At 41.9% G+C, this 26644-nt stretch overlaps 1 protein-coding gene across 1 annotated transcript in view; it reads left to right on the plus strand.

Moving 5' to 3' along the window:
• Positions 1-26644, plus strand: part of LOC311114077 (cadherin-23-like) — a gene marked incomplete at both ends in the record, with an annotated part of 213759 nt that overhangs the window by 133472 nt on the left and 53643 nt on the right. The window contains 5 exons of the mRNA XM_084189355.1: positions 2461-2525; positions 2680-2917; positions 7243-7348; positions 10649-10776; positions 17025-17097. Coding sequence (XP_084045481.1) covers positions 2461-2525; positions 2680-2917; positions 7243-7348; positions 10649-10776; positions 17025-17097 — 610 coding nt within the window. The remainder of the gene's footprint in view (positions 1-2460; positions 2526-2679; positions 2918-7242; positions 7349-10648; positions 10777-17024; positions 17098-26644) is intronic.

The raw sequence follows: 26644 nt of genomic DNA on the forward strand, positions 1-26644 counted from the left end.
ATGCTTGTCCCAAACCACGTTTTGGCAACTGAATGGGAACTTGCCTGCCCACCCATTTGATCGATACCAAACACATTTGATTGACAACTAAGGGTGTGTTCATTTTATTTATTTTTATTTCACCTTTATTTAGCCAGGTAGGCCAGTTGAGAACAAGTTCTCATTTACAACTGCGACCTGGCCAAGATAAAGCAAAGCAGTGTGATAAAAACAACAACAACACAGAGTTACATATGGAATAAACAAAACAAAATGTACAGTCAATAACACAATAGAAATTATATTTACAGTGTGTGCAAATGTAGTAAGTTATGGAGGTAAGGCAATAAATAGGCCATAGTGCAAAATAATTACAATTTAGTATTAACACTGGAGTGATAGATGTGCAGAAGATGATGTCTAAATAGAGATACTGGGGTGCAAATGAGCAAAATAAATAACAATGTAAATAACAATATGGGGATGAGGTAGTTGGGTGGGCTAATTTCAGATGGGCTGTGTACAGGTGCAGTGATCGGTAAGCTGCTCTGACAACTGATGCTTAAAGTTAGTGAGGTAGATAAGTGTCTACAGCTTCAGAGATTTTTGCAGTTCGTTCCAGTCATTTGCAGCAGAGAACTGGAAGGAATGGCGGCCAAAGGAGGTGTTGGCTTCTGGGTCGTTCGTAAATTCAGAGCGTTGTCAGATTGTCTGTTCGTAAATTCAGAGCATTTTGCTCTCCGAGCGTTCAGAGCGCACACTGGACCATTGACATTGGATGCTCTGGCCGAGGAGTAGGCTTGCTAGCTATTTTCAGGCACAAATGAGAGAACACCTCACTCTGAGCCTTTTACTCACCCTAGCAGAGCTGATTAGGCTGTTTACATGTTATCTAGAGTGATAGTGACTAACTGTGCTGCTGTCAACAATTTCATTACTTTGTTCATTTAAATTCATCAGTTATTCTGCGCTCTGACACACTCAGACAAGAGTGCTCTGAAGTCGGAAGTAGATAGTCAGAGTGAATTTACGAACGCAAGAGATATGCTAACTGGATAACAGTCGTTCAAGTTCAGCATAGCTAGCTAGCAAAGCGATTAACATTTCTTGCTAGCTAACCAAATGTCACCTGCATCGCTAGCTGTAGCCACTGATAAACGATATGAGGGGAAAAAAGTTGGTCACTCCTCCATTAACTTGACTGCGGTCAAATAATGACATGACTTCCTCCCAACAGCTTATGCTCTGTGTTTTTAGCTTGCTAAATTATAGATACATACATAGATATGCTAGCCTATTAGCCACATTATGACTGATCATTGACCTTGCAAGTTTGATTGTATTGACATTCCCTGCCTTAGTTACATTCATCCGTTTTTGTCCAAGATATTGAGTCATTGAAACTGAAACAGTGCATCCCGAATAGGTGGAGGCAGCAAACAATATACCGTGATTTACAACCTGATAGCAATGTTTTTTTGGACTACCAAGAAATGTACTGGTGAATTATATTAGTCATGCATTGAACTGCATCCATCTATTCTGCCAACAATGTCTTACTGTACATCATGGAATTTTGAGTCAAATATAACCTATTTTTAAAGTTACAGTTGGTTAATGATGGTTTTGTAGCATAAACTGGGAATTTCATATTTTTGACTGATATTATGATTGTCTGTTTGTTTAATATCTGGAAAGTAGTTAAAACGCTGTCAGTTCCACTTTAAAGGTGCTATCTGGGACCTGGGAATCTGTTCAGTGGTCATTTCAGTTCTTAAAATAAACCCATTGAATCTTGAAGAATATAACTTATAAATGCCTTATGAGATAGCACAACTGTCTTACCCTATCCCCCAAAAATATGTTTTTATTACTCAATTGTTTACAAACAAAAATAATGTAAAGAAACAATGTATAGCTTCCAAATATTTTTGAAACTAGCATGTGGATGTCATGGACTGTCAGTGAATCTATTAATTGGAGAGAGGTTACATTTTTGGCCACATCCCTCAGCTATATACCAAAACATGCTGCTTTTTATTCTGATATTTTATGTATTTTATCACAGCTGCTTCACCAGAAAGTGTAAACACACTACTTGCATAGTGGTAATTTGATTTGCACTTTATTTCTTGTTCTTCAACTTGTTTTGAGGGAATCTAACACCACAGTCAAATGGCACCCTATTCCCTTTATAATGCACTACTTTGCCATACTGTATAGGGCTCTGGTCAAAAATGATTGAACTATATAGGAAATAAGGTGCCATTTGGGATTCAGCCTTAGCGTTTTTAGAGGGTAGGACCATCCATTGAATATCCAGTGGGGTGTTATGCTTAAATGTGTTCCTCGGTCTATCATGTGTCCCTGTGTGTGTCACTGTCACCCAAAGACTGCTGGTGCCTTGCCCCTCTCCTCTCTCTTCAATCTGCATACACACATACAAACGTTAAATAATATCACTTTCTCCCCTCTCCTCAGGCTATAGACGGTGACTTTGGCACATTTGGGACAGTGCGGTATTACTTCAGTGATGAGCCTGACCAGTAAGACACACCTAAATACACAGACTAAGATACCATATCAATTAACTCTCCCACCTTTTCTCAAAGTGCATGATTGAAAAGTATTCTAATGAAATAGGTCTCATCTGTTGAATGCTGGGGTTTGTTATTGTCCTGTCACATGCCTCTCCCCTAGGTTTTCGTTGGATGCTGAGACAGGCTGGGTGCATCTGTGGGGCAATCTGGACTACGAGCTGATGCGTCGGTTCACCCTGACCGTGCTGGCCCGGGACGGGGGTGGGGAGGAGACCACGGGCAGGCTGTGGGTCAACGTTCTGGATGTCAATGACAACACACCCCTTTTCCAGAAGGAGGCCTACATGGGCTCACTGAGAGAGAACGAACAGGCCGCGCAGCAGGTGGCCCGAGTCAGGGTAAGTGAGGACACACACACACAAACACACACATACAAACACACACACACACACACACATAGACAGATGGACACAAGCACGCACACATGGACACACACACACGGACACACACACACACATAGATAGACAGACAGACATAAACAGAAACACACACACACCAGGGCAGGAGGAGGAGGGGAGGGGGTCTAAGTTGTGACAAAAAGGATACCCCCTGAGCCCCATATCAAGCTGACTTTGGCTTTGATGTAATTTTTCTCTTCATGTTTACCCATGCCGATTTCCCTCTTCGATTTCACTTACACAGTTTAAGTGGAGTTTGTCTGTGTGCGTGTGTGTGTGTGTGTGTGTGTGTGTGTGTGTATGTGTGTGTGTGTGTGTGTGTGTGTGTGTGTGTGTGTGTGTGTGTGTGTGTGTGTGTGTGGGTGCATGGGTGCCTGCGTGCGTGCGTGACATGCGTGCATGCACACATACAATGCCTTCGGAAAGTATTCAGACCCCTTAACTTTTTCCACATAATTTATGTTACAGCCTTACTCTAAAATGGATTAAATTGTTTTTTTTCCCCTCATCAATCTACACACAATACCCCATAATGACAAAGCAAAAACAGGTTTTTTGAATATTTTTTCTAATTTATTACACAAAATGAACGGAAATGTCACATTTACATATGTATTCAGACCCTTTACTCAGTACTTTGTCGAAGCACCTTTGGCAGCGATTACAGAATCGAGTCTTCTTGGCTATTTTCAGGTCTCTCCAAAGATGTTAGATCGGGTTCAAGTCCGGGCTCTGGCTGGGCCACTCAAGGACATTCAGAAACTTGTCCCGAAGCCTCTCCTGCATTGTCTTGGCTGTGTGCTTAGGGTCGTTGTCCTGTTGGAAGGTGAACCTCCGCCCCAGTCTGAGGTCCTGAGCGCTCTGGAGCAGGTTTTCATTAAGGATCTCTCTGTACTTTGCTCAGTTCAACTGCCTTGATCCTGACTAGTCTCCCAGTCCCTGCTGCTGAAAAACATCCCCACAGCATGATGCTGCCACCACCATGCTTCTTCACCGTAGGGATGGTGCCAGGTTTCCTCCAGATGTGGTGCTTGGCATTCAGGCCAAAGAGTTCAATATTGGATTCATCAGACCAGAGAATCTTGTTTCTCATTGTCTGAGAGTCCTTTCGGTGCCTTTTGGCAAACTCCAAGTGGGCTGTCATGTGCCTTTTACTGAGGAGTGGCTTCCGTCTGGCGACTCTACCATAAAGGCCTGATTGGTGGAGTGCCGCAGAGATGGTTGTCTTTCTGGAAGGTTCTCCCATCTCCACAGAGGAACTCTAGAGCTCTGTCAGAATGACCTTCGGGTTCTTGGTCACCAAGGCCCTTCTCCCCCGATTGCTCAGTTTGGCCGGGCAGCCAGCTCTAGGAAGAGTCTGGGTGGTGCCAAACTTCTTCCATTTAAGAATGATGGAGGCCACTGTGTTCTTGGGGACCTTCAATGCTGCAGACATTTTTTGGTACCCTTCCCCAGATCTGTGCCTTGACACAATCCTGTCTCGGAGCTCTACGGACAATTCGTTCGACCTCATGGCTTGGTTTTTGCTCTGACATGCACTGTCAACTGTGGGACCTTATATAGACAGGTGTGTGCCTTTCCAAATCATGTCCAATCAATTGAATTTACCAAAGGTGGACTCCAATCAAGTTATAGAAACATCTCAAGGATGATCAATGGAAACAGGATGCACCTGAGCTCAATTTTGAGTCTCATAGCAAAGGGTCTGAATACTTATGTAAATAAGGTATTTCTGTTTTTTACTTTTAGAACATTTGCAAAAATGTCTAATAACCTGTTTTCGCTTTGTCTTTATGGGGTATTTTGTGTAGATTGCTGAGGAAAAAAAACTATTGAATCAATTTTAGAATAAGGCTGTAACGTAACAAAATGCAGAAAAAGTCAAGGGGTATGAATACTTTCCGAAGGCACTGTATGTGCATGCATGCTTGCTTTCTCATGCGCACATGTGTGCCACTGTGTGTGTTAGACACCTGTGTCTGCCTCACCCCCTCTACCCTCCACCCTGTCTGTCTATTAGAAATCCCATACTCACCATCTCTCTCCAGCCCCCTATTAGTCAGGTTGTAATAGTCAAGGGGTGTAATAGTAACTAATAGTAACTAATGGCTCAGCGTTTCCTCTTACCGACCCTGGTTAAAAGTAGTGCACTAAATAGGGAGTAGGATGGCATTTGGGACTCAGCTTGGCACAGCTCAGCAAGTTTCAGGGTCTCCCGCCGTGCTTTATTTGCCCAGTGTATGTGTGTGTGTGTGTGTGTGTGTGTGTGTGTATGTTTGTGTGTGTGTGTACTTGCATGCGTGCAGTTGTGTGTGTGTGTGAGCGGGGACTGAACGGTCTGTTTGCCGTATTTGATTAGACGGAGCTAACCTTAAACACTCTGGCTATTAATATGATGCCTGAGAGAAATGAGGAAGCCAGCAAGCAGAAAGAGTGTGTGTCAGCGATTATGGATATGCCCAGGACCGGACCCCCAAGCCTCCGAAAACCATAGATCCAAAAGAGGAAGGGAAGTAGGAAGAGAGAGAGAGAGATGGACAGAGAGCAAGGGGTACTGTGAAGCCAAAAGGAAAGGAGGGAGAGAGATGATGGGGAAGGGGGTATTGTGAGACAAAGCACTCAAAAGCTTTTCTGCCTTTCAGCCCCACACACATAATAATAATATAATAATATGCCATTTAGCAGACGCTTTTATCCAAAGCGACTTACAGTCATGCGTGCATACATTTTTTTGTGTATGGGTGGTCCCGGGGATCGAACCCACTACCTTGGCGTTACAAGCGCCGTGCTCTACCAGTTGAGCTACAGAGGACCACATCATCCCTGTCTCTTGCTCTGTACAAATAATGCTTTTTCTTTGCCTCCCAGAGTCTCTGTTTCCCTGCTTCCGCCTCTCCTTTCCTCTCCCTCTCTTTTCCTACTCCTCCTCCTCTCTTTGTTTATCTTTCAGCCCTCTTAGTTGGTTGGGGGGTGATTGCCTTATCATTAAGTATTTGAAGAGAGAGTGAGCAAGAGCGAGTGAGCTAGGGAGAGAGAGAGCGAGAGAGAGAGATAGAGAGAGAGGGAGAGAGAGAGAGGAGTGTGAAGGTGAGCAAGTTAGATTAAAAGATATAGCGATAGGATTGAATTGAGAGAGATGAGAGTAGTGTTTTTTTAGTCCGAGAAATAACCAATCAAATATCTTCATTATCATAAACATTTTTGCATACGTACCCAAGTCAGCGTTTGACATGTCCAAACCATATTGATTCCCTAGGAAGCTCCAATGACTCTCACTGCCTCAGGATTAATGTTCTATCCATTCCAGCTGTAGTTCTGGGGTGTTATTATTGTGTGAATTAACCTAGAATGGGACAGAGAGAGAGAGAGAGAGAGAGAGAGAGAGAGAGAGAGAGAGAGAGAGAGAGAGAGAGAGAGAGAGAGAGAGAGAGAGAGAGAGAGAGAGAGAGAGAGAGAGAGAGAGAGAGAGAGAGAGAGGAGAGAGAGAGAGAGAGAGAGAGAGAGAGAGAGAGAGAGAGAGAGAGAGAGAGAGAGAGAGGAGAGAGAGAGAGAGAGAGAGGAGAGAGAGAGAGAGAGAGAGAGAGAGAGAGAGAGAGAGAGAGAGAGAGAGAGACACACACACACACACACACACACACACACACACACTAGAATGGGACACACACACGTCTGGCTGTTCCCTGTTTGCTGTGCTGCTCTACTGGTGTTCATCCAATATTAAAGATGCAGTCCAGGATCTTAAGGACAACAAATCCGTAACATATCGTTCAGATTGGATTCGTAACATACTGTATAATAAGAATTTAAACCAAAACATTGATCACGTAGTATACAATTTGATGATGTAGTACACAAAAAAACAGGGACCACTTTTGGCTTGTGAGCACCACTTTCAAAACTACTGGCTGAAATTACACAAAGTTCAAGACTGCATCTTTAACACTGGCACGCTAATAATGGGCCTCAGTTGTAATCAGCCCAATAACACACTTACTGACAGTCTGCTGTCTTATCCATAGGCTCTAACACTGTAACACTGATACTGTACCATCTGGGCATCTAAACTCATACAAACATTGTCTGTCTCATTCAAGTGTAGTCATTTTATCACTGTCTCTCTCACTCACTCACTAAATCACACACTCTTTCTCTTTCTCTCTCTCCCTCCCTCTCCACCCCCCCCTCTCCCTCCCTCTCCACCCCCCCCCCCCCCCACTCCTCTTCCACAAGTAATAACTTGTAATCACTCTCTCTTTCTCTCTCAGGCGACAGATGAGGACTCTCACCCTAACAACTTCCTGACCTACACCATCACATCAGTGTCGGCATTCCATAGTTACTTCAGAATCACCATGGTGGAGGGCTATGCAGGTCAGCACACACACAGGCACGCGCGCACGTATACACGCAAATAAACACACATGCACACACATATTGAATTTATACTTGTTTTGAGTAACCTCAAAACCTTTGAGGAAAGCTTTACATGATACAAATTAACTTTTTGTCCGACTATAATGCACATTTACATTTTACATTTTAGTCATTGTCCAGAGCGACTTACAGTTAGTGCATTCATCTGAAGATGTCTAGGTGGGACAACCACATATCTAGGTTTCCATCCAATTGGGACAGATTTTAATGTGAATACTCTAGAATCCGCATAAAGAAAATATGCGCATTTTCCCACCAGTGATGTATTTCCACCAAATTGACTTTTTGTGGATAAAAATCAGTGTGTGATGACGTAGTGCACACAACATTTACTTTTTGTGTGCAGGTATAATCTACATGATGAAATTATTATCGATAAGAGCAAAAATATTTTTATTTGTCAAACGGCAGTGAAGCATATATCATCATGTGAGCAGAATAAGATCCTCGATATTTGTGACCGACCGCCTTGAATCAGTCTTATGTGGCAACATTTGAAATTGTGTTTTTTACACTCTGCTAGGGCGAGTAAAATGGTCAGTGGTGTGTTCTCTAATTTAATGGGAGATCACCCCACTGACCATTTTACTCGCCCTAGCAGAGTTGATTAGGCTGTTTTCATGTTATCCAGAGCATTGGTGACTGTAACAGTGCTGATGGCAATAATATAATTACGCTTTTTTGCAGACGTTTACTGACACTGGCCAACGGGTGTTGTGTGTTCGTAAATTCATCAGTTATTCTGCGCTCTGGCATGCTCAGACTGAATTTACGAACGCACCCGAAATGGTTACTTGCATAGTGGAGTCTTTTGTTAAGACATGTAGCTAGCTACCTAGGTAAACAATGAACCATAATCCCAACTCATGACGTTACTACCCTGCATGAATCTGCAGGTAGCTAACCAACCAGGTTCAATGTTAGCAAGCAAATGGCTCTGAGATACAAATAATAAGATCATACACGTAACGTTAGTAAGTGAGCCAGCCAGCTAACTTTAGCTAGCTAGCTAACAGTACACTTTAACTTGAAATGAAACCACTTTCTGTCAAAATTAGAAACGTGTAATATCAAAAAATGTAGCTAGCTAGCTAGACTATCTTACCCGTATACATCATGCATGATGGACGCGTCTCCCTGTCACGGATGCCATGGTTGCCCTTAGTTTGAAGATGTAATCCAGAGACAGGTGTTTTCTCCATCTCTTTAGCTATCATACTCTAATTCCACTGATTTCAAAACTCGATCCTCCAGAAAGTGGAGAGCAACATTTATGCAGCTCCACTACACAAATTTGTTAAAGCAGCGTTAGACAGGATTACCTACACATACTGACCAGCTCAAATAGACAGAAGCGTACTATATGGCAGACCAATCCAAACTCCTCTCTCGTCATGTCCAGCCCACTCATTGTCTCAGCCAATCATGGCTAGTGGGAAGGTTGCTGTCTTTTTCTGCGGCTTAACCAACAAGGCTCATAATTTAACAATTGTATTAGTATTTACAGATGGCATACAAGTTTGTTATTAAGGCACACGAAAGTCCAGAAGGCATTTCTGCCAAAAAACACATTTTGATCAAATAAAAAGGTTTACGTTCAAATGGCTCTCCTGTGAAGTAGTGACCCGCCTAATATGGCTAGTTTCCTGAATGTGACACATTTATTGGAAAAGAGCATCAAGATCACAGTGCACTTTCACCACCCTGTGAAGTTCATCTTATTTAATCTGTAGCCTAATAAACTGCTTGGTTTCCGAGTCGTAGTGGGAGGACCACACACCATATCATTGCGTGACTCCAAGTTTACTTCGATATGATGGTTATTACATCAATATGTGCGCATAAAGACATTTCCACCCCCACCGGGGGTGCTATGGAATTATTTAATATACTCTTTAAAGAGGTAGGGTTTCAGATGTTTTCGGAAGATGGGCAGGGACTCTGCTGTCCTAGCTTCAGGGGGAAGCTGGTTCCATCACCATCATTGGGATGCCAGGACGGAGAAGAGTTTTGACTGGGCTGAGTAGAGTTGGGATAGCCAAGAGACCAGAGGTGGCAGAACGGAGTACTCTGGTGTAGGGTTTGAGCATAGCCTGAAGGTAGGAAGGGGCACTTCCTCTTGCTGCTCCATAGGCAAGTACCATGGTCTTGTAGTGGATGCAAGCTTTGACTGGAAGCCAGTGGATTGTGCGGAGGAGAGGAGTGACATGGGAGAATTTGGGAATGTTTAACACCAGGCTCTGGATAAGTTGCAGGGGTTTGATGGCACAAGCGGGGAGCTCAGCCAACAGCACTCTGGGTGGGGGACACTGTGGAGTTGTCAACCAAAAGTGTGCAGAGCATGAGATGCCCAGCCCTGAGAGGGTGGAGAGGAGGATCTGATGGTTCACGGTGTCGAAGGCAGTGGACAGATCTAAGAGGATAAGAACAGAGGAGAGATAGTCAGCTTTGGCAGTGCGGAGAGCCTCTGTGACACAAAGGAGAACAGTCTCAGTTGAGTGACCCTTCTTGAAGTCTAACTGGTTAGGGTCAAGAAGTTCTGAGAGAGATAACGAGAGAGTTGGTCAGACACAGCATGCTCAAGTGTTTTGGAGAGAAAATATAGACTGGATATCGGTCTGTAGTTTTTAATGTCAGAGGGGTCGAGTGATGGTTTCTTGAGGAAACCACTCCCCCTCCAATACAGCCATTGATTACCAAAACAACAGTCACAAATTGCCCTGCCCCTTAATCCTGGTTGATGTGTCAACAATCAGCTGCAAGGTATGAAAATCAGCAGTCACACACCAAGTAGGCTACTGGGAAGACAGACACTTAAAGTAGATGTCCCTAGCTAGCACAAAGACAGTACTAGACAACACCAGATAAGACACAAATTATACTTATCACTCCTGGAGATATCAGGAGTCCTCTAGCTATAGATTGAAGCACATTCATTTTGGTATTTGGCAATTAACATTATTAGCAGTTGTACACTAATTAATATACATAGTTTTAATGTAACCAAAATATAAAGTTGATGTATTATGTCATTCTCCTGCTGTAAACCCTACTCTACAGTCCTTAGCGTCACACATATCTTCATCTCTCTCTCTCTCTTTCTCTCCCTCTCGCTCTTCTCTCCCTCTCTCGCTCTCTCTCTCTCTCTCTCTCTCTCTCTCTCTCTCTCTCTCTCTCTCTCTCTCTCTCTCTCTCTCTCTCTCTCTCTCTCTCTCTCTCTCTCACTCCTCTCCTCAGTGATCAGTGTGAACAGCCCTCTGGACTACGAGATGGTCCCTGAAGGAATGATCTACCTGACTGTGATGGCCAAAGACGGCGGAAACCCAGCCCTTAACAGCAGTGTCTCTGTCACCGTGGAGCTGTTTGTCAGTATATCACCCAACTTTATGCTTTCTAATGGTTTCAAGCAACACTCATGCATCCAACACTCATGTAGGTTTCATCCAACACTCACTGACTTCACTTTGAATTGATCCCAATCCTGTCATGTACTACTGTTGCAAACAGGGTAACTATTAGTGCAGTCTACAGGGCCGTACACATTTCACGCAAACTACGCAAAAGACTCTGGGGTGAAGTTTCCCTTAGGTACAGATCCAGGATCAGCTTCCCCTCCCCCAATCCTGACCTTCACCATTAGTAGGGAAAATGCAAAACTGCCATCTAGGGGCAACGTCACCCTACTCCCGTAAGTGTTGTATCTTACAGTAAGATACGGTACACTAACTGACAGGAACTGTCATTGCTGATTGCAATGGCTTAAATTAACTCTCATATTTAACATTTGTATTTGAATTTATCATGGTTCCCCATTATCTGCTGCCAAGGCAGCAGCCCACTCTTCCTGGGGTCCAGCTAAATTAAGGGAGTTATATTGAATGTTAAAAACGTTACAATACATTTCACTACGGATTTCACAACACATTAAGTGTGTGCCAACAGGCCACTACTCTACTACCACATATCTACAACACAAAATACATGTGTATGTGTGTGTATAGTGTGTATGTTATCATGCGTGTGTCTGTGCCTGTGTGTGTGTCTCTTCCCAGTCCCCACTGTTCCATAAGGTGTATTTGAATCGTTTATTTTTTTATCTGATTTAACTGCTTGCATGAGTTACTTGATGTGAAATAGAGTTCCATGTAGTCATGGCTCTATGTAGTGCTGTGCGCTTCCGTAGTCTGTTCTGGACTTGGGGACTGTGAAGACTCAGATGGCATGTCTTGTGTAGCTCAGTTGGTAGAGCATGGCGCTTGCAACGCCAGGGTTGTGGGTTTGATTCCCACGGGGGACCAGTATGAAAATGTATGCACTCACTAACTGTAAGTCGCTCTGGATAAGAGTGTCTGCTAAATGACTGTAAATGTAAAAATGGGTATGCATGGGTGTCTGAGCTGTGTGCTAGTAGTTTAAATAGACAGCTCGGTAACAGGCTGATTGGTCGGCTGTTTGAGCCAGTAACGGGTGCTTTGCTATTCTTGAGTAGTGGAATGACTTTTGCTTCCCTCCAGGCCTGAGGGCAAACACTTTCCTGTAGGCTTATATTGAAGAGATGGCAAATAGGAGTGGCAATATCGTCCGCTATCATCCTCAGTAATTTTCCGTCCAAGTTGTCAGACCCAGGTGGCTTGTCACTGTTGATAGACAACAATAATTGTTTCACCTCTTCCACACTCACTTTACAGAATTCAAAATTACAATGCTTATCTTTCATAATTTGGTCATCTGATTCAATGAATGATGGAGCAGGGATTGCCTTTTGGCCCAAAATATCATTTAAGTTGCTCCAAAGCTTTTTACTATCATTCTTTATATCATTTATCTTTGTTTCATAGTACAGTTTCTTCTTCTTTTTGTAAAGTTTAGTCACATGATTTCTCAATTTACAGTATGTTTGCCTATAAGCTGTGCAGCCAGACTGGCAAGGCTGTGCAGCCAGACTTATTTGCCATTCCTTTTGCCTCATCCCTCTCAACCATAACATTTTTCTATTCCTCATCAATCCACAGGGATTCAACTGTTTTTACAGTAATTTTCTTAATGGATGCATGCTTATTAGTAACTGGAATAAGCAATTTCATAAATGTGTAAGGTGCAGCGTCTGGTTGTCCTCATTACACACCACAGAAAAGCAAATATTCTCTAAACCCTCAACAAAGGAATCACTGCAAAACATATTGTATGACCTCTTATACACTATATTAGGCCCAGCCTTTCCTTGATATGGCTACTATATTATGATCACTACATCCGATGGATTTAGATACTGCTTTAGATCAGATTTATGCAGCATTAGTAAAGATGTGATCAATACATGTGAATAATTTATGTGCTGTTTGTAAATACCCTGGTAGGTTGACTGATAACCTGAACCAGGTTGCAAGCACTGGTTACAGTTTGAAGCGTTTTCTTGAGTGGGCAGCTTGATGAAAGCCAGTAAATATTTAGGTCACCCAGAAAATATACCTCTCTGTTGATATCACATACGTTATCAAGCATTTCACACATATTATCCAGATACTGACTGTTAGCATTTGGTCTATAGCAGCTTTCCACAAGAATGGGCTTTAGGTGAGGCAGGTGAAGCTGTAGATATATTTCTTAAATAGCATTTGACATGAGATCGTCTCTAAGCTTTACAGGAGTATGACTCTGAACATAAATGGCAACACCTCCACCATTGGCATTCCTATCTTTTCAGAAGATGTTGAAACCATGAATTACTACCACTTTATCATCAAAGGTATTATCTAAGTGAGTTTCAGAGATAGTCAGTATATGAATGTTATCTGTTACTAGCAAGTTATCGATTTCATGAACCTTGTTTCTTAGGCTACATATGTTAATGTGGGCTATTTTTTGCACTTTTCTGGGAGACTTGATTGTTTATATTGCTTATCAGATGTAGTAGACATGACAGTGATATTTGTGTTTGAACTGATAGTGCAGGGTGAGCTGCACACAGTGGACTTCCTACTAGGGCAAACATATTCCTACTAGGGCAAACTAGCATCAGTGCTAACAGTATAACTCAGGTTCATAGGCACATGATTACTACATACAATAGCTGTAGGGCTGAAAGAGGCTTTCAGGGGAGTTAGAGGGACATAAATTATGTTACATTATGACTGCCAACACCCTGGGACAATGCACATTTTCATCAGCACTATGACAACTCAGCGACAGAATGGTAGGGATTATCTGAGCAGGGCTTGGGTCACTGATAAGTAATTGTCTCAACGCAACCTTGAAATGTGCAGACAGGGTCCAGAAGCCAAGATGATTTGAATGGACTCTGTCATTCCTGTAGAGCGTCTACTGTTTCCAAAAGGTGTCAAAGTTATCTATAAAAGTTATGCCAACAGAGCTACAGCAGTCTTTTAGACAGGTGTGTAATGCCAGTAGCTTTCTGAGTCTTTCACAGCCACGGCCCAGCAATGGTAACGGGCCTGATAGAATTGGCTGCTTTTTGGAATCTTTCAGAGCTAGAATCAGTTCGTTTAAATACATTTTTAGCAGTTCCGAGCTAGCCCCCCTAATGTTTTTTGACCTCATATGGACTATGACAGGGTCAGCCTCCAGCAGCAGTTGTTGAATGGTAGGAAGTAGCCTTGTAATGTCCTGTATTTGTGCTCCAGGATAGCACAAGGTTTTTACCCCGGGAACTGAGATGTTTCTCACCATAGAGCTGGCGATGACGACGGCTGGTGAAATGGCTGAGGAGGTCCGGCCGTTCTTTCGCCTCGAGTGGTTTAGAAGACCCCTCAAAGACCGATGGGAGGTGGGTCCCGATGGACCCGAGCCAGCCCTAGAATCCATTGTGGCTGATGAAGGGGCCGGAGTCTTATACACCCTCACGGTCCGATGAGGGGGGAGCTCTGAAGATCTGAACCTGAGGTAGAAGCCACCGGAGATGGAGACAGAACAGAGGACACAGGTTCAGGTACATCCGGATCTGATGTCGAAGCAGAAGCACCGAGGGATGAAGGCACTGGAACCTCTGGATCTGCTGTTTGAAGTTATGTATCCGGTCTGGGCTTCCCACCACCAAGGAGGCCCTTATTGCTAAAGGCCGCTGCTTTCAACTTCCACGGCGAGTGACGTGGCTCCATGGCTGGTTGGGGTCAAGAACAGGAATATCCACTAAGTCATCCAGAAGCATCCTACTAACTCCATTCTCCAGGGAAGGGGGATACCCCTTCAGGGAGGGATCCCTGCAGAGCACCGGCCAGTCGGCTGTGGAGAGACAACACGGCGGCGACACTCCCACCATGCCAGAGCAGCATCCAGCTACTGGAGTAGAAGAGAAAGATAAAGTAGGCGGGCGTGGATTCCTCAGTAGCTTGTGTAAGTTCGCCAGTTGTTTGCTAAGAGTAGCCACTTCAACCCTGTAGTCCTCTGCAAGCAAACAGTCGCTACATTGAAAGTCCGGACGGTCCACATTGTCCCGGAATAGAGCAAAATAAACACAGCTACTGCAGCGTTGAAAACGTTTGTTAGTTAGCTTCATTTAAACTACAGGCTAGCTAGGCTAGATGGGCTTCCGTGTCTCTGTTCTTGACAGGAATTTACTAAAAGTTTGCTATGAGCTACAGTGGGTTCGCAAATACAGCCCGCACCCCACTTCCCGAAACAACCACAGCCAGTGAAATGGCAAACACACACACACAACACACTCTCGAGTCACACACCAGTATGGCAAACAGAGTGAAAACGGAGGACTTGCACACTGTATGGATCCTGGCTGCACATACACTACTGGTCAAAAGTTTTAGAACACCTACTCATTCAAGGATTTTTCTTTATTTTTACTATTTTCTACATTGTAGAATAGTAGTGAAGACATCAAAACTATGAAATAACACATATGGAATCATGTAGTAACCAAAAAAGTGTTAAACAAATCAAAATATATTTTACATTTGAGATTCTTCAAATAGCCACCCTTTGCCTTGATGACAGCTTTGCACACTCTTTGCACATGTGTGTTATTTCACAGTTTTGATGTCTTCACTATTATTCTACAATGTAGAAAATAGTAAAAATAAAGAAAAACCCTTGAATGAGTAGGCGTTCTAAAACTTTTGACCGGTAGTGTACACTATACGAGCGGGAGATGACCAACTCGCAAGTTGGTGCTGTAAAAACAAGCAGTAAATTATGGTGAGCCAAAATACCAGTCAACAAGTTAGGGAGAGACAGGTAGAAGGAGCATTCGCAAACCAACAAGCAGAATGAGCATACATCCTTACATAGAGAAACATAGAGAAACACATTAGAGAAACACATATAGAAGTGTTTAACCCCTACATAAACAGTTAATAAACCATACCTACATAGACAATTAACCACAAACATTTTCATTTCTGTCACTATTTCTGGAGTGTTCCCTGCTGTGGCAGCTGCTATAGAAGGTTAACACTTTGACAACTGGCACTCAGGCTACTATCTGTCCCTTGTGCTGCACTACTAAAGCCCTGTGTGTGATGCTGCCACACAGTGATAACCCCATGTGGTCTGTTTGTGTGTGTGTGTGTGACTCCCTGCCTTCCACTGAATGACTGAGAGAGAAAGAGAGAGAGAGAGAGAGAGTAGAGAGAGAGTGGGAAGAGTGACAGAGGGAAATGAAAGGGAAAGGGGGATACCTAGTCAGTTATACAACAATGCATTCAACTGAAATTTGTCTTACACATTTAACCCAACCCCTCTGAATCAGAGAGGTGCGGGGGGCTGCCTTAATCGACATCCACGTCATCGGTGCCCGGGGAGAGCTGAACAGCTCTGGACTTCACTCTCAAGCTCTGCATCTCATCACATGGATTATCCCATATTGTCACATGCAGAGGCTACAGCTGGGATTTGTACCTCATCTCGTATCAGAGACTTTCCAAATAGATGAATACATAGTATACCTACACACTAACAAATACACACACACACAAACACACAGACACTGTAAGCTGGGTGTCTAAAACCCTGCTGGTATGATATGTTGGTAAACAGAACCATAATGGGTTCCCGAGTGGCGCAGTGGTCTAAGGCACTGCATCTCAGTGTTTGAGGCATCACTACAGACCCCCTGGTTCGATTCCAGGCTGTATCACAACCGGCCGTGATTGGGAGTCCCATAGGGCGGCACACAATTGGCCCAGCGTCGTCCGGGTTTGGCCGGTGTAGGCCGTCATTGTAAATAAGAATATGTTCTTAACTGACTTGCCTAGTTAAATAAAGGTAAAATAAAAAATGAATAAAAAATAATATTAAAGAAACAGAGAAATGTTTCTCTATTATTATTTTTATTTTTTTTATTTTACCTTTATTTAACTAGGCAAGTCAGTTAAGAACAAATTCTTATTTACAATGACGGCCTACACCGGCCAAACCCGGAGATGCAGCCAGCTAGATAAAGACACTATCACTCTAGAATCTATACAGACCCCACAGAGAACTACAATAAATCAACAATATACTACTACTACTGAGCAAGAGACCCTCAGAATGCTAAAACAAATAGACTTCCACACAATAAATATACACACAGAGAAACAGACTACATATTGTGTTTAAGTATTATAAATATGTGTATGTCTTTGCTTGCCTTCTCCCATAGGATGAGAATGACAACCCGCCAAAGTTCAGCAAGCAGTCCTACATCGTCAAGATCCCTGAGAACATCATTGCAGGTGCGTTGGAGTCATAGAAATATAATAACTTTATTAGGTAATGATTTACTTTGACTACATATCCATAGTGCATTTATTACACATCTATAAGCATTTCATGAACGTGTTATAACAGGTCCCAACCGCATTATTAAAGGTTGATGTATATCCATAGCATATCCATAGAGCAGTCATCCTATGCAAGAGCTCATATTTAGGTATCTTAATAGATGCATCATTACAATGACAGAGTAGTGTCATCATTATGGCTGTTCTCAAAATTGTGCTTCTGCCATACCAGTGTTTGTGAATATGTGAAAAGGTGGTAACGCTTTACATTAAGTTGCCCCTATTACTATGTAACTACACAGTAGTACTTACAATGTAACAATCTTTAACAACCAACTCTGTAATTACAATGTTGTTAAAGGGACATACATGTATTTACAATGTAATTACCCAGGAGCAAGCAACTTAATGTCAAGTGAAGGGACATTTTTAATTACTTTGTAGTTACAATGTAACAACCTTTGCAGACAATAGGCTAACCAGGAGAAATAAGGAGACAGGAGAACACTTTTCAGTTTTACTTTTCTTTAATGGATTTGACAAAGATTCATATTCAAACCATTAAAATTAAATTCCCAATTTCAGACATAAAGCAATAACTATTTGTAAAGCGTACTAACTAGTTAGTAAAACGTATTAACACAGGGTGGTAAAGCTAGCTAGCATTTCCCAATGTTTCACTAATGTAGCTAGCAACATCTCAAGACATCAGTCAGGAAGTTAAAGCTTGGTCGCAAATGGGTCTTCCAAATGGACAATGACCCCAAGCATACTTCCAAAGTTGTGGTAAAATGGCTTAAGGACAACAATATCAAGGTATTGGAGTGGCCATCACAAAGCCCTGACCTCAATCCTATAGAACATTTGTGGGCAGAACTGAAAAAGTGTGTGCGAGCAAGGAGGCCTACAAACCTGACTCAGTTACACCAGCTCTGTCAGGAGGAATGGCCCAAAATTCACCCAACTTATTGTGGGAAGCATGTGGAAGGCTACCCGAAACGTTTGACCCAAGTCAAACAATTTAAAGGCAATGCTACCAAATACTAATTGAGTGTATGTAAACTTCTGACCCACTGGGAATGTGATGAAAGAAATACAAGCTGAAATAAATAATTATCTCTACTATTATTCTGACATTTCACATTCTTAAAATAAAGTGGTGATCCTAACTGACCTAAGACAGGGAATTTTTACTAGGATTAAATGTCAGGAATTGTGAAAAACTGAGTTTAAATGTATTTGGCTAAGGTGTATGTAAACTTCCGACTTCAACTGTAAATGCCTGGAATATTTCAATTTTGGAGAATCTCTTATACATTGGGTTAAAGTTATGTACAGTGGGGAAAAAAAGTATTTAGTCAGCCACCAATTGTGCAAGTTCTCCCACTTAAAAAGATGAGAGATGCCTGTAATTTTCATCATAGGTACACGTCAACTATGACAGACAAAATGAGAAAAAGAAATCCAGAAAATCACATTTTAGGATTTTTAATGAATTTATTTGCAAATTATGGTGGAAAATAAGTATTTGGTCAATAACAAAAGTTTCTCAATACTTTGTTATATACCCTTTGTTGGCAATGACACAGGTCAAACGTTTTCTGTAAGTCTTCACAAGGTTTTCACACACTGTTGCTGGTATTTTGGCCCATTCCTCCATGCAGATCTCCTCTAGAGCAGTGATGTTTTGGGGCTGTCGCTGGGCAACACGGACTTTCAACTCCCTCCAAAGATTTTCTATGGGGTTGAGATCTGGAGACTGGCTAGGCCACTCCAGGACCTTGAAATGCTTCTTACGAAGCCACTCCTTCGTTGCCCGGGCGGTGTGTTTGGGATCATTGTCATACTGAAAGACCCAGCCACGTTTCATCTTCAATGCCCTTGCTGATGGAAGGAGGTTTTCACTCAAAATCTCACGATACATGGCCCCATTCATTCTTTCCTTTACACGGATCAGTCGTCCTGGTCCCTTTGCAGAAAAACAGCCCCAAAGCATGATGTTTCCACCCCCATGCTTCACAGTAGGTATGGTGTTCTTTGGATGCAACTCAGCATTCTTTGTCCTCCAAACACGACGAGTTGAGTTTTTACCAAAAAGTTCTATTTTGGTTTCATCTGACCATATGACATTCTCCCAATCCTCTTCTGGATCATCCAAATGCACTCTAGCAAACTTCAGACGGGCCTGGACATGTACTGGCTTAAGCAGGGGGACACGTCTGGCACTGCAGGGTTTTAGTCCCTGGCGGCGTAGTGTGTTACTGATGGTAGGCTTTGTTACTTTGGTCCCAGCTCTCTGCAGGTCATTCACTAGGTCCCCCCGTGTGGTTCTGGGATTTTTGCTCACCGTTCTTGTGATCATTTTGACCCCACGGGGTGAGATCTTGCATGGAGCCCCAGATTGAGGGAGATTATCAGTGGTCTTGTATGTCTTCAATTTCCTAATAATTGCTCCCACAGTTGATTTCTTCAAACCAAGCTGCTTACCTATTGCAGATTCAGTCTTCCCAGCCTGGTGCAGGTCTACAATTTTGTTTCTGGTGTCCTTTGACAGCTCTTTGGTCTTGGCCATAGTGGAGTTTGGAGTGTGACTGTTTGAGGTTGTGGACAGGTGTCTTTTATACTGATAACAAGTTCAAACAGGTGCCATTAATACAGGTAACGAGTGGAGGACAGAGGAGCCTCTTAAAGAAGAAGTTACAGGTCTGTGAGAGCCAGAAATCTTGCTTGTTTGTAGGTGACCAAATACTTATTTTCCACCATAATTTGCAAATAAATTCATTAAAAATCCTACAATGTGATTTTCTGGATTTTTTTTCTCAATTTGTCTGTCATAGTTGACGTGTACCTATGAGGAAAATTACAGGCCTCTCTCATCTTTTTAAGTGGGAGAATTTGCACAATTGGTGGCTGACTAAATACTTTTTTTCCCCACTGTATAGTTACCCTAGTAAATAATGGCTACTTCTCAGAAAGTATTAAACTGTCAAGAGGAGTAAAACAAGGTTGTCCACTATCGGCATATCTATTTATTATGGCCATCGAAATGTTAGGTATTGAAATCAGATCCAACAATAATACCAAAGGGCTAGAAATCCAGGGCTTAAAAACAATGATGTCATTGTACGCTAAAATAATCACTTCACTTTACATTAAGTTGCTTGCACCTCAGTAAGTACATAGTTAATTCACGTATACCCATTGTAACAACATTGCAGTTACAGAGTTGGTATTTAAAGATTGTTACATTGTAAGTACAATGTAACTAAAAGGGTTATACCTAATGTTGTCCTTTCTCCGAATGTCTGCAAAGGTTGTTACATTGTAACTACATAGTAATTATAAAAGTTATACCCTATTGGGTTTCACTGTACATTAAGTTGCTTGCTCCTGGGTAGGTACATGATAATTACAAGTATCGTATGTAACTACATTGTTTTTACATTACACTTGATTCGGTATAGCCTTTGAGCCAGGTCATAACATAGAAATAAACAAATTGAAAATTACCAGTAGTTAATGACAGGGTGTGCTTTGTTACAGTTGTTGTTACCAGGTCCTAGCCTATTTATCAACCCTGGTATTACATGTGTATTCGATGGTAGTGGCACCTTAATATGCCATTTAGCAGACACTTTTATCCAAAGCCACTTACAGTCATGTGAGCATACATTTTTACGTATGGGTGGTCCCGGGGATTGAACCCACTACCCTGCCGTTACAAGCGCCATGCTCAACCAATTGAGCATTGTAGTTACATGTAACAAGGTCAGATTTTGGTTTGAGTTATTAACATGGTAATTCACAGGTGACTTTACATTAGTGTAATTACAAAACATTAGTTTTGGAACAAGAAATGAGTAATAACATCAGTAATTAGACATGTGGAATAACCTTCAGCAAGTGGATGTGTAATTACACATTCCTTATTCCAATTGTGTGCAAAACTGATAGCGCTACAACATTATTACTATGTAATTACATAGTAACGCCTATGTAACTACTATGTTGTTACTACATTTATTACTGTGTGTTACATAGTAACAGGGGCAACTTAATGTAAAGTGGTACCCAAAAGGCAAAACCACGTTTTGAAAATTATGCTGATAAATAGCCTGTACTAGCCTAATTTCCCCCACAGCCCAGTATAGGCGTTGAGTTACCTTCTTCTTCTTCTTCTTCTTCTTCTTCTTCTTCTTCTTCTTCTTCTTCTTCTTCTTCTTCTTCTTCTTCTCACTGAAGTCAATGGTGCAACCCCACAGGGTAGAATCCTCAGGGTACATTTTACAGATCAAATTGTGTAGTTGAGGGTCATAACTATTTTGTAACTCATTAACAGCCCTCATCCACATCACAGTTAAGCTGGTCATACTGGTCTAACGCACACATTATGGGTCCCATTCATAAAGCATTTATAGCTAAGCAGTTAATAGTAATTAGCTGTGCAGTTTGCCACTCTGCTAAACGGTATATGTATTAATACTATGCAGTCAATGTAACATTATTGTCATTTCTATTTTCCCATTCATAAAGCATTTATAAACAACGTTTAAGGAAATATGAACATTTTAGTTCAATTTCCCAGATTTAGCACAAAAAACAATTACTGAGGACATCGCCGAAGAATCCTAGCTAGCTAATGTTACTATTTTTTCAATAGATTTAACAAAGATTCATATTCAAAGCATTCAAATTCCATTCCCCATTTCAGAATCGTAGCAATAACCCCGGGGTGGTAATGCTAGCTAGCTATAACACAGGGTGGTAATGCTAGCTAGCATTTTCCCCTTATTCACTAATGTAGCCTAGCTATCTAGCTAGTAGGTAGCTAAGACCCTGGCAATGTCAACACATTTTCCAACTCGGTCAATAAATGTTACAAAATTGTCGTAAAACTCATAAAACATTTAGTTTGTTACCTAACAAATGGTACCTATCTCACTATTTGAAGACTCACATTGTACTTTTGCACATTACAAACCTTTACCAACAGGACAAATTAAGAGATAGAAACATCATATAGTTATTTCCATTTTGGCTACACAGGATGAGAATGTGAGAGGTGAGAGGTCAGTGAAATGTCACATCCTGGTGACCAATAAAAAGAGTAAAAAAAAAAAAAAGAATTAAACATTTAGTAAACCTTTTTGTTCACTATTTCATGACTGACATTGTACATTTGCACATTTAAAATAACAAAAATAGCTAATGAGGAAAATATATATATTTTATCAATTTTGCATTCAGGCTGTAACACAACAAAATGTGGAATAAGTCAAGGTGTATGAGTACTTAATGAAGCCACTGTGACACACTGTCGTTGTTAGAATCTTAATATCACAAACAGAACTGGAGTTATAACCAATTTTATGATGGTGTCATGACTTGCCCTCATGGGCTGAGGATCAAAGATGCCGGCTAGGCAAAGGTTTGAACACCCACTCTCCTGGGGCCAGTCTTATGACTGGTCATAAATACCGTGCAGACTTTCTCTTCCTTGCCATGAAGTATTGGGAGAAAGGACCCCTTTGTTAACACAGAGATTCTTCCCGCCAAAACTCCAACATCCAAAAGTGGATATGAAACAATATTAATAGTTCTAAAAGTGTGGGAAATGGTTGGTGGTGACTTAAAGAACAATCATGTCAAATTCGTTACTATGTTGTGATGTCATTAAAGACGTTGGAACAACATAACAGTATCTCTGGGGGTGTACACTTCCCAGTTATGAGGTTTGCGTCTAATTGTTGTATAAAACGAATGTTTAAGTAAAATAATAATTTTGGGAAGATAACAATCTTATTTTAGCATTATAGACGAGATGATTGTTTCCATATTGATTTGTTCTCATTCAGTGGCCACGCCCAGATGAGGACAAACACACAAGTATAAAACCCCTCGTGACGAAATTCACCTCAGACCAGCAGACGTGAAGCGTGAGCTAAACGTTACGAAATGGTTTAAAACTACAACTCCATTACCAATGGAAGACCAAGCAGATTACGGTATAAGCCGGATGTTGCAAATGGTTGAATTTCTACAAGACAAGGAAGTGTGAAGCTGAAGCTACACGTCTTAAAATGGTTGACACTCTACAGACCAGTCGACATGCAGCGCGAGCTGAATATGGCAAAATTGTGAAACTCTGAAACTCTCAACCTCTACACGAGGTGAAGAAGAAGACAACGCACTAGACCTTATCATCTCAGTCTGCAGTTGGCATGTATAGTCGTCTAGAGAACTTTCACTAAAGACACGAGTTGGGAAGGACAATCCCTCTCAGACAACTGTTGGTACATCTGAACAATATTTTCTAGCAGTTCTACTCTACAAACTACAGGGTACGCTGAAGTATCCATTCTAACCACCACTACGACCAGAAACTCTACCAAGGACATTGGGTAGACCTGGTGGGCAAACCAGAGTCCTACATCATCAACTCAACTATCGAGGACAGCTACACATAAATACATGTTGCATTTCTAATCCGAATGAGCGCTGATTAGAGTTCTAAGCATTTGTATTGCCGTGAGCGTAGTTTCCAAAGTAACAACGATAGTTTGAATCTCTGTCTCTCCCTTCCAAGCATTCATGCAATTGTTAGTCCAGTCCACTAGGGACCTGTTTTCATTGTATTACATTAGTAATCAATAACCTATGTGTGTTTGTATTGTGTTATTATTTAATTATTTAGTAAATAAATAATTAAGCCAATTTGTGTATTGCTGATTAATCAATAAGGTTAGGGTTCTTGCAGGTTCAAGGATTATGCGATGTTCAGAATGAGACTGAAAATAGGTAATTATTTAATAAGTGACTGTTATTGATATATAACATATATCTTCTAAGAGTTTAATTCGTGAGATGGTAACTCGTTAAACAACTTCTTCCGTGGTGCCCCAAATTCCTAATTTTGTATTTCTTTTTATTTCACCTTTATTTAACCAGGTAAGCCAGTTGAGAACAAGTTCTCATTTACAACTGTGACTTGGCCAATATATAATATATATAATATAATATAATATAATATAATATAATATAATATAATATAATATGCCTTTTAGCAGACGCTTTTATCCAAAGCGACTTACAGTCATGCGTGCATACATTTTTTTTTGTGTATGGGTGGTCCCGGGGATCGAACCCACTACCTTGGCGTTACAAGCGCCGTGCTCTACCAGCTGAGCTACAGAGGACCACCACCAAGATAAAGCAAAGCAGTGCAATAAAAACAACAACAACACAGAGTTAAACATGGAATAAACGTACAGTCAATAACACAATATAAATTCTATATACAGTGTGTGCAAATGTAGTAAGTTATGGAGGTAAGACAATAAATAGGCCATAGTGCAAAATAATTACAATTTAGTATTAACACTGGAGTGATAGATGTGCAGAAGATGATGTGCAAATAGAGATACAGGGGTGCAAATGAGCTAAATAAATAACAATGTAAATAACAATATGGGGATGAGGTAGTTGGGTGGGCTAATTACAGATGGGCTGTGTACAGGTGCAGTGATCGGTAAGCTGCTCTGACAACTGATGCTTAAAGTTAGTGAGGAAGATAAGTGTCTCCAGCTTCAGAGATTTTTGCAGTTCGTTCCAGTCATTTGCAGCAGAGAACTGGAAGGAATGGCGGCCAAAGGAGGTGTTGGCTTTGGGGATGACCATAAGATGACCATAAGGTGGGGATTTGCCTAGAAGTGATTTATAGATGACCTGGAGCCAGTGGGTTTGTCGACAAATATGTAGTGAGGGCCAGCCAACGAGAGCATACAGGTCACAATGGTGGGTAGTATATGGGGCTTTGGTGACAAAACGGATGGCACTGTGATAGACTACATCCAATTTGCTGAGTAGAGTGTTGGAAGCTATTTTGTAAATGACATCGCCGAAGTCAAGGATCGGTAGGATAGTCCGTTTTATGAGGGCATGTTTAGCAGCATGAGTGAAGGAGGATTTGTTGCGAAATAGGAAGCTGATTCTAGATTTAACTTTGGATTGCAGATGCTTAATGTGAGTCTGGAAGGAGAGTTTACGGTCTAACCAGACACCTAGGTATTTGTATTTGTCCACGTATTCTAAGTCAGACCCGCCGAGAGTAGTGATTCTAGTCGGGTGGGTGGGTGCAAGCAGCGTTCGATTGAAGAGCATGCATTTAGTTTTACTTGTGTTTAAGAGCAGTTGGAGGCCACGGAAGGAGTGTTGTATGGCATTGAAGCTCGTTTGGAGGTTTGTTAACACAGTGTCCAGTGAAGGGCCAGATGTATACAAAATGGTGTCGTCTGCGTAGAGGTGGATCTGAGAGTCACCAGCAGCAAGAGCGACATCATTGATATACACAGAGAATAGAGTCGGCCCAAGAATTGAACCCTGTGGCACCCCCATAGAGACTGCCAGAGGTCCAGACAACAGGCCCTCCGATTTGACACATTGAACTCTATCTGAGAAGTAGTTGGTGAACCAGGTGAGGCAGTCATTTGAGAAACCAAGGCTATTTAGTCTGCCAATAAGAATGCGGTGATTGACAGAGTCAAAAGCCTTGGCCAGGTCGATGAAGACGGCTGCACAGTACTGTCTTTTATCGATCGTGGTTATTATATTGTTTAGGACCTTGAGCGTGGCTGAGGTGCACCCATGACCAGCTCGGAAACCAGATTGCATAGCGGAGAAGGTACGGTGGGATTCAAAATGGTTGGTGATCTGTTTGTTAACTAGGCTTTCAAATACTTTCGAAAGGCAGGGCAGGATGGATATAGGTATGTAACAGTTTGGATCTAGAGTATCACCCCCTTTGAAGAGGGGGATGACCGCGGCAGCTTTACAATCTCTGGGGATCTCAGACGATATGAAAGAGAGGTTGAACAGGCTAGTAATAGGGGTTGCGACAATTAAGGCGGCTAATTTTAGAAAGAAAGGGTCCAGATTGTCTAGCCCAGCTGATTTGTAGGGGTCCAGATTTAGCAGCACTTTCAGGACATCAGCTATCTGAATTTGGGTGAAGGGGAAGCGGGGTGGGCATGGGCAAGTTGCAGCAGAGGGTGCAGAGCTGGTGGCCGGGTTATGGGTAGCCAGGTGGAAAGCATGGCCAGCCATAGCAAAATGCTTATTGAAATTCTCGATTATCGTAGATTTATCAGTGGTGATAGTGTTTTCTAGCCTCAGTGCAGTGGGTAGCTGGGAGGAGGTGCTCTTATTCTCCATGGACTTTACAGTGTCCCAAAACATTTTGGAGTTAGTGCTACAGGATGCACATTTCTGTTTGAAAAAGCTAGCTTTTGCTTTCCTAACTGATTGTGTATATTGGTTCCTGACTTCCCTGAAAAGTTGCATATCGCGGGGGCTGTTCAATGCTAATGCAGTACGCCACAGGATGTTTTTGTGCTGGTCAAGTGCAGTCAAGTCTGTGGTGAACCAGGGGCTATATCTGTTCTTAGTTCTGCATTTTTTGAATGGGGCATGCTTATTTAAGATGGAGAGGAAAGCACTTTTG

Source organism: Coregonus lavaretus (genome assembly GCF_964263955.1).
Source record: "Coregonus lavaretus genome assembly, contig: HAP1_SCAFFOLD_660, whole genome shotgun sequence".
NCBI classification, from domain to species: Eukaryota; Metazoa; Chordata; class Actinopteri; order Salmoniformes; family Salmonidae; genus Coregonus; species Coregonus lavaretus.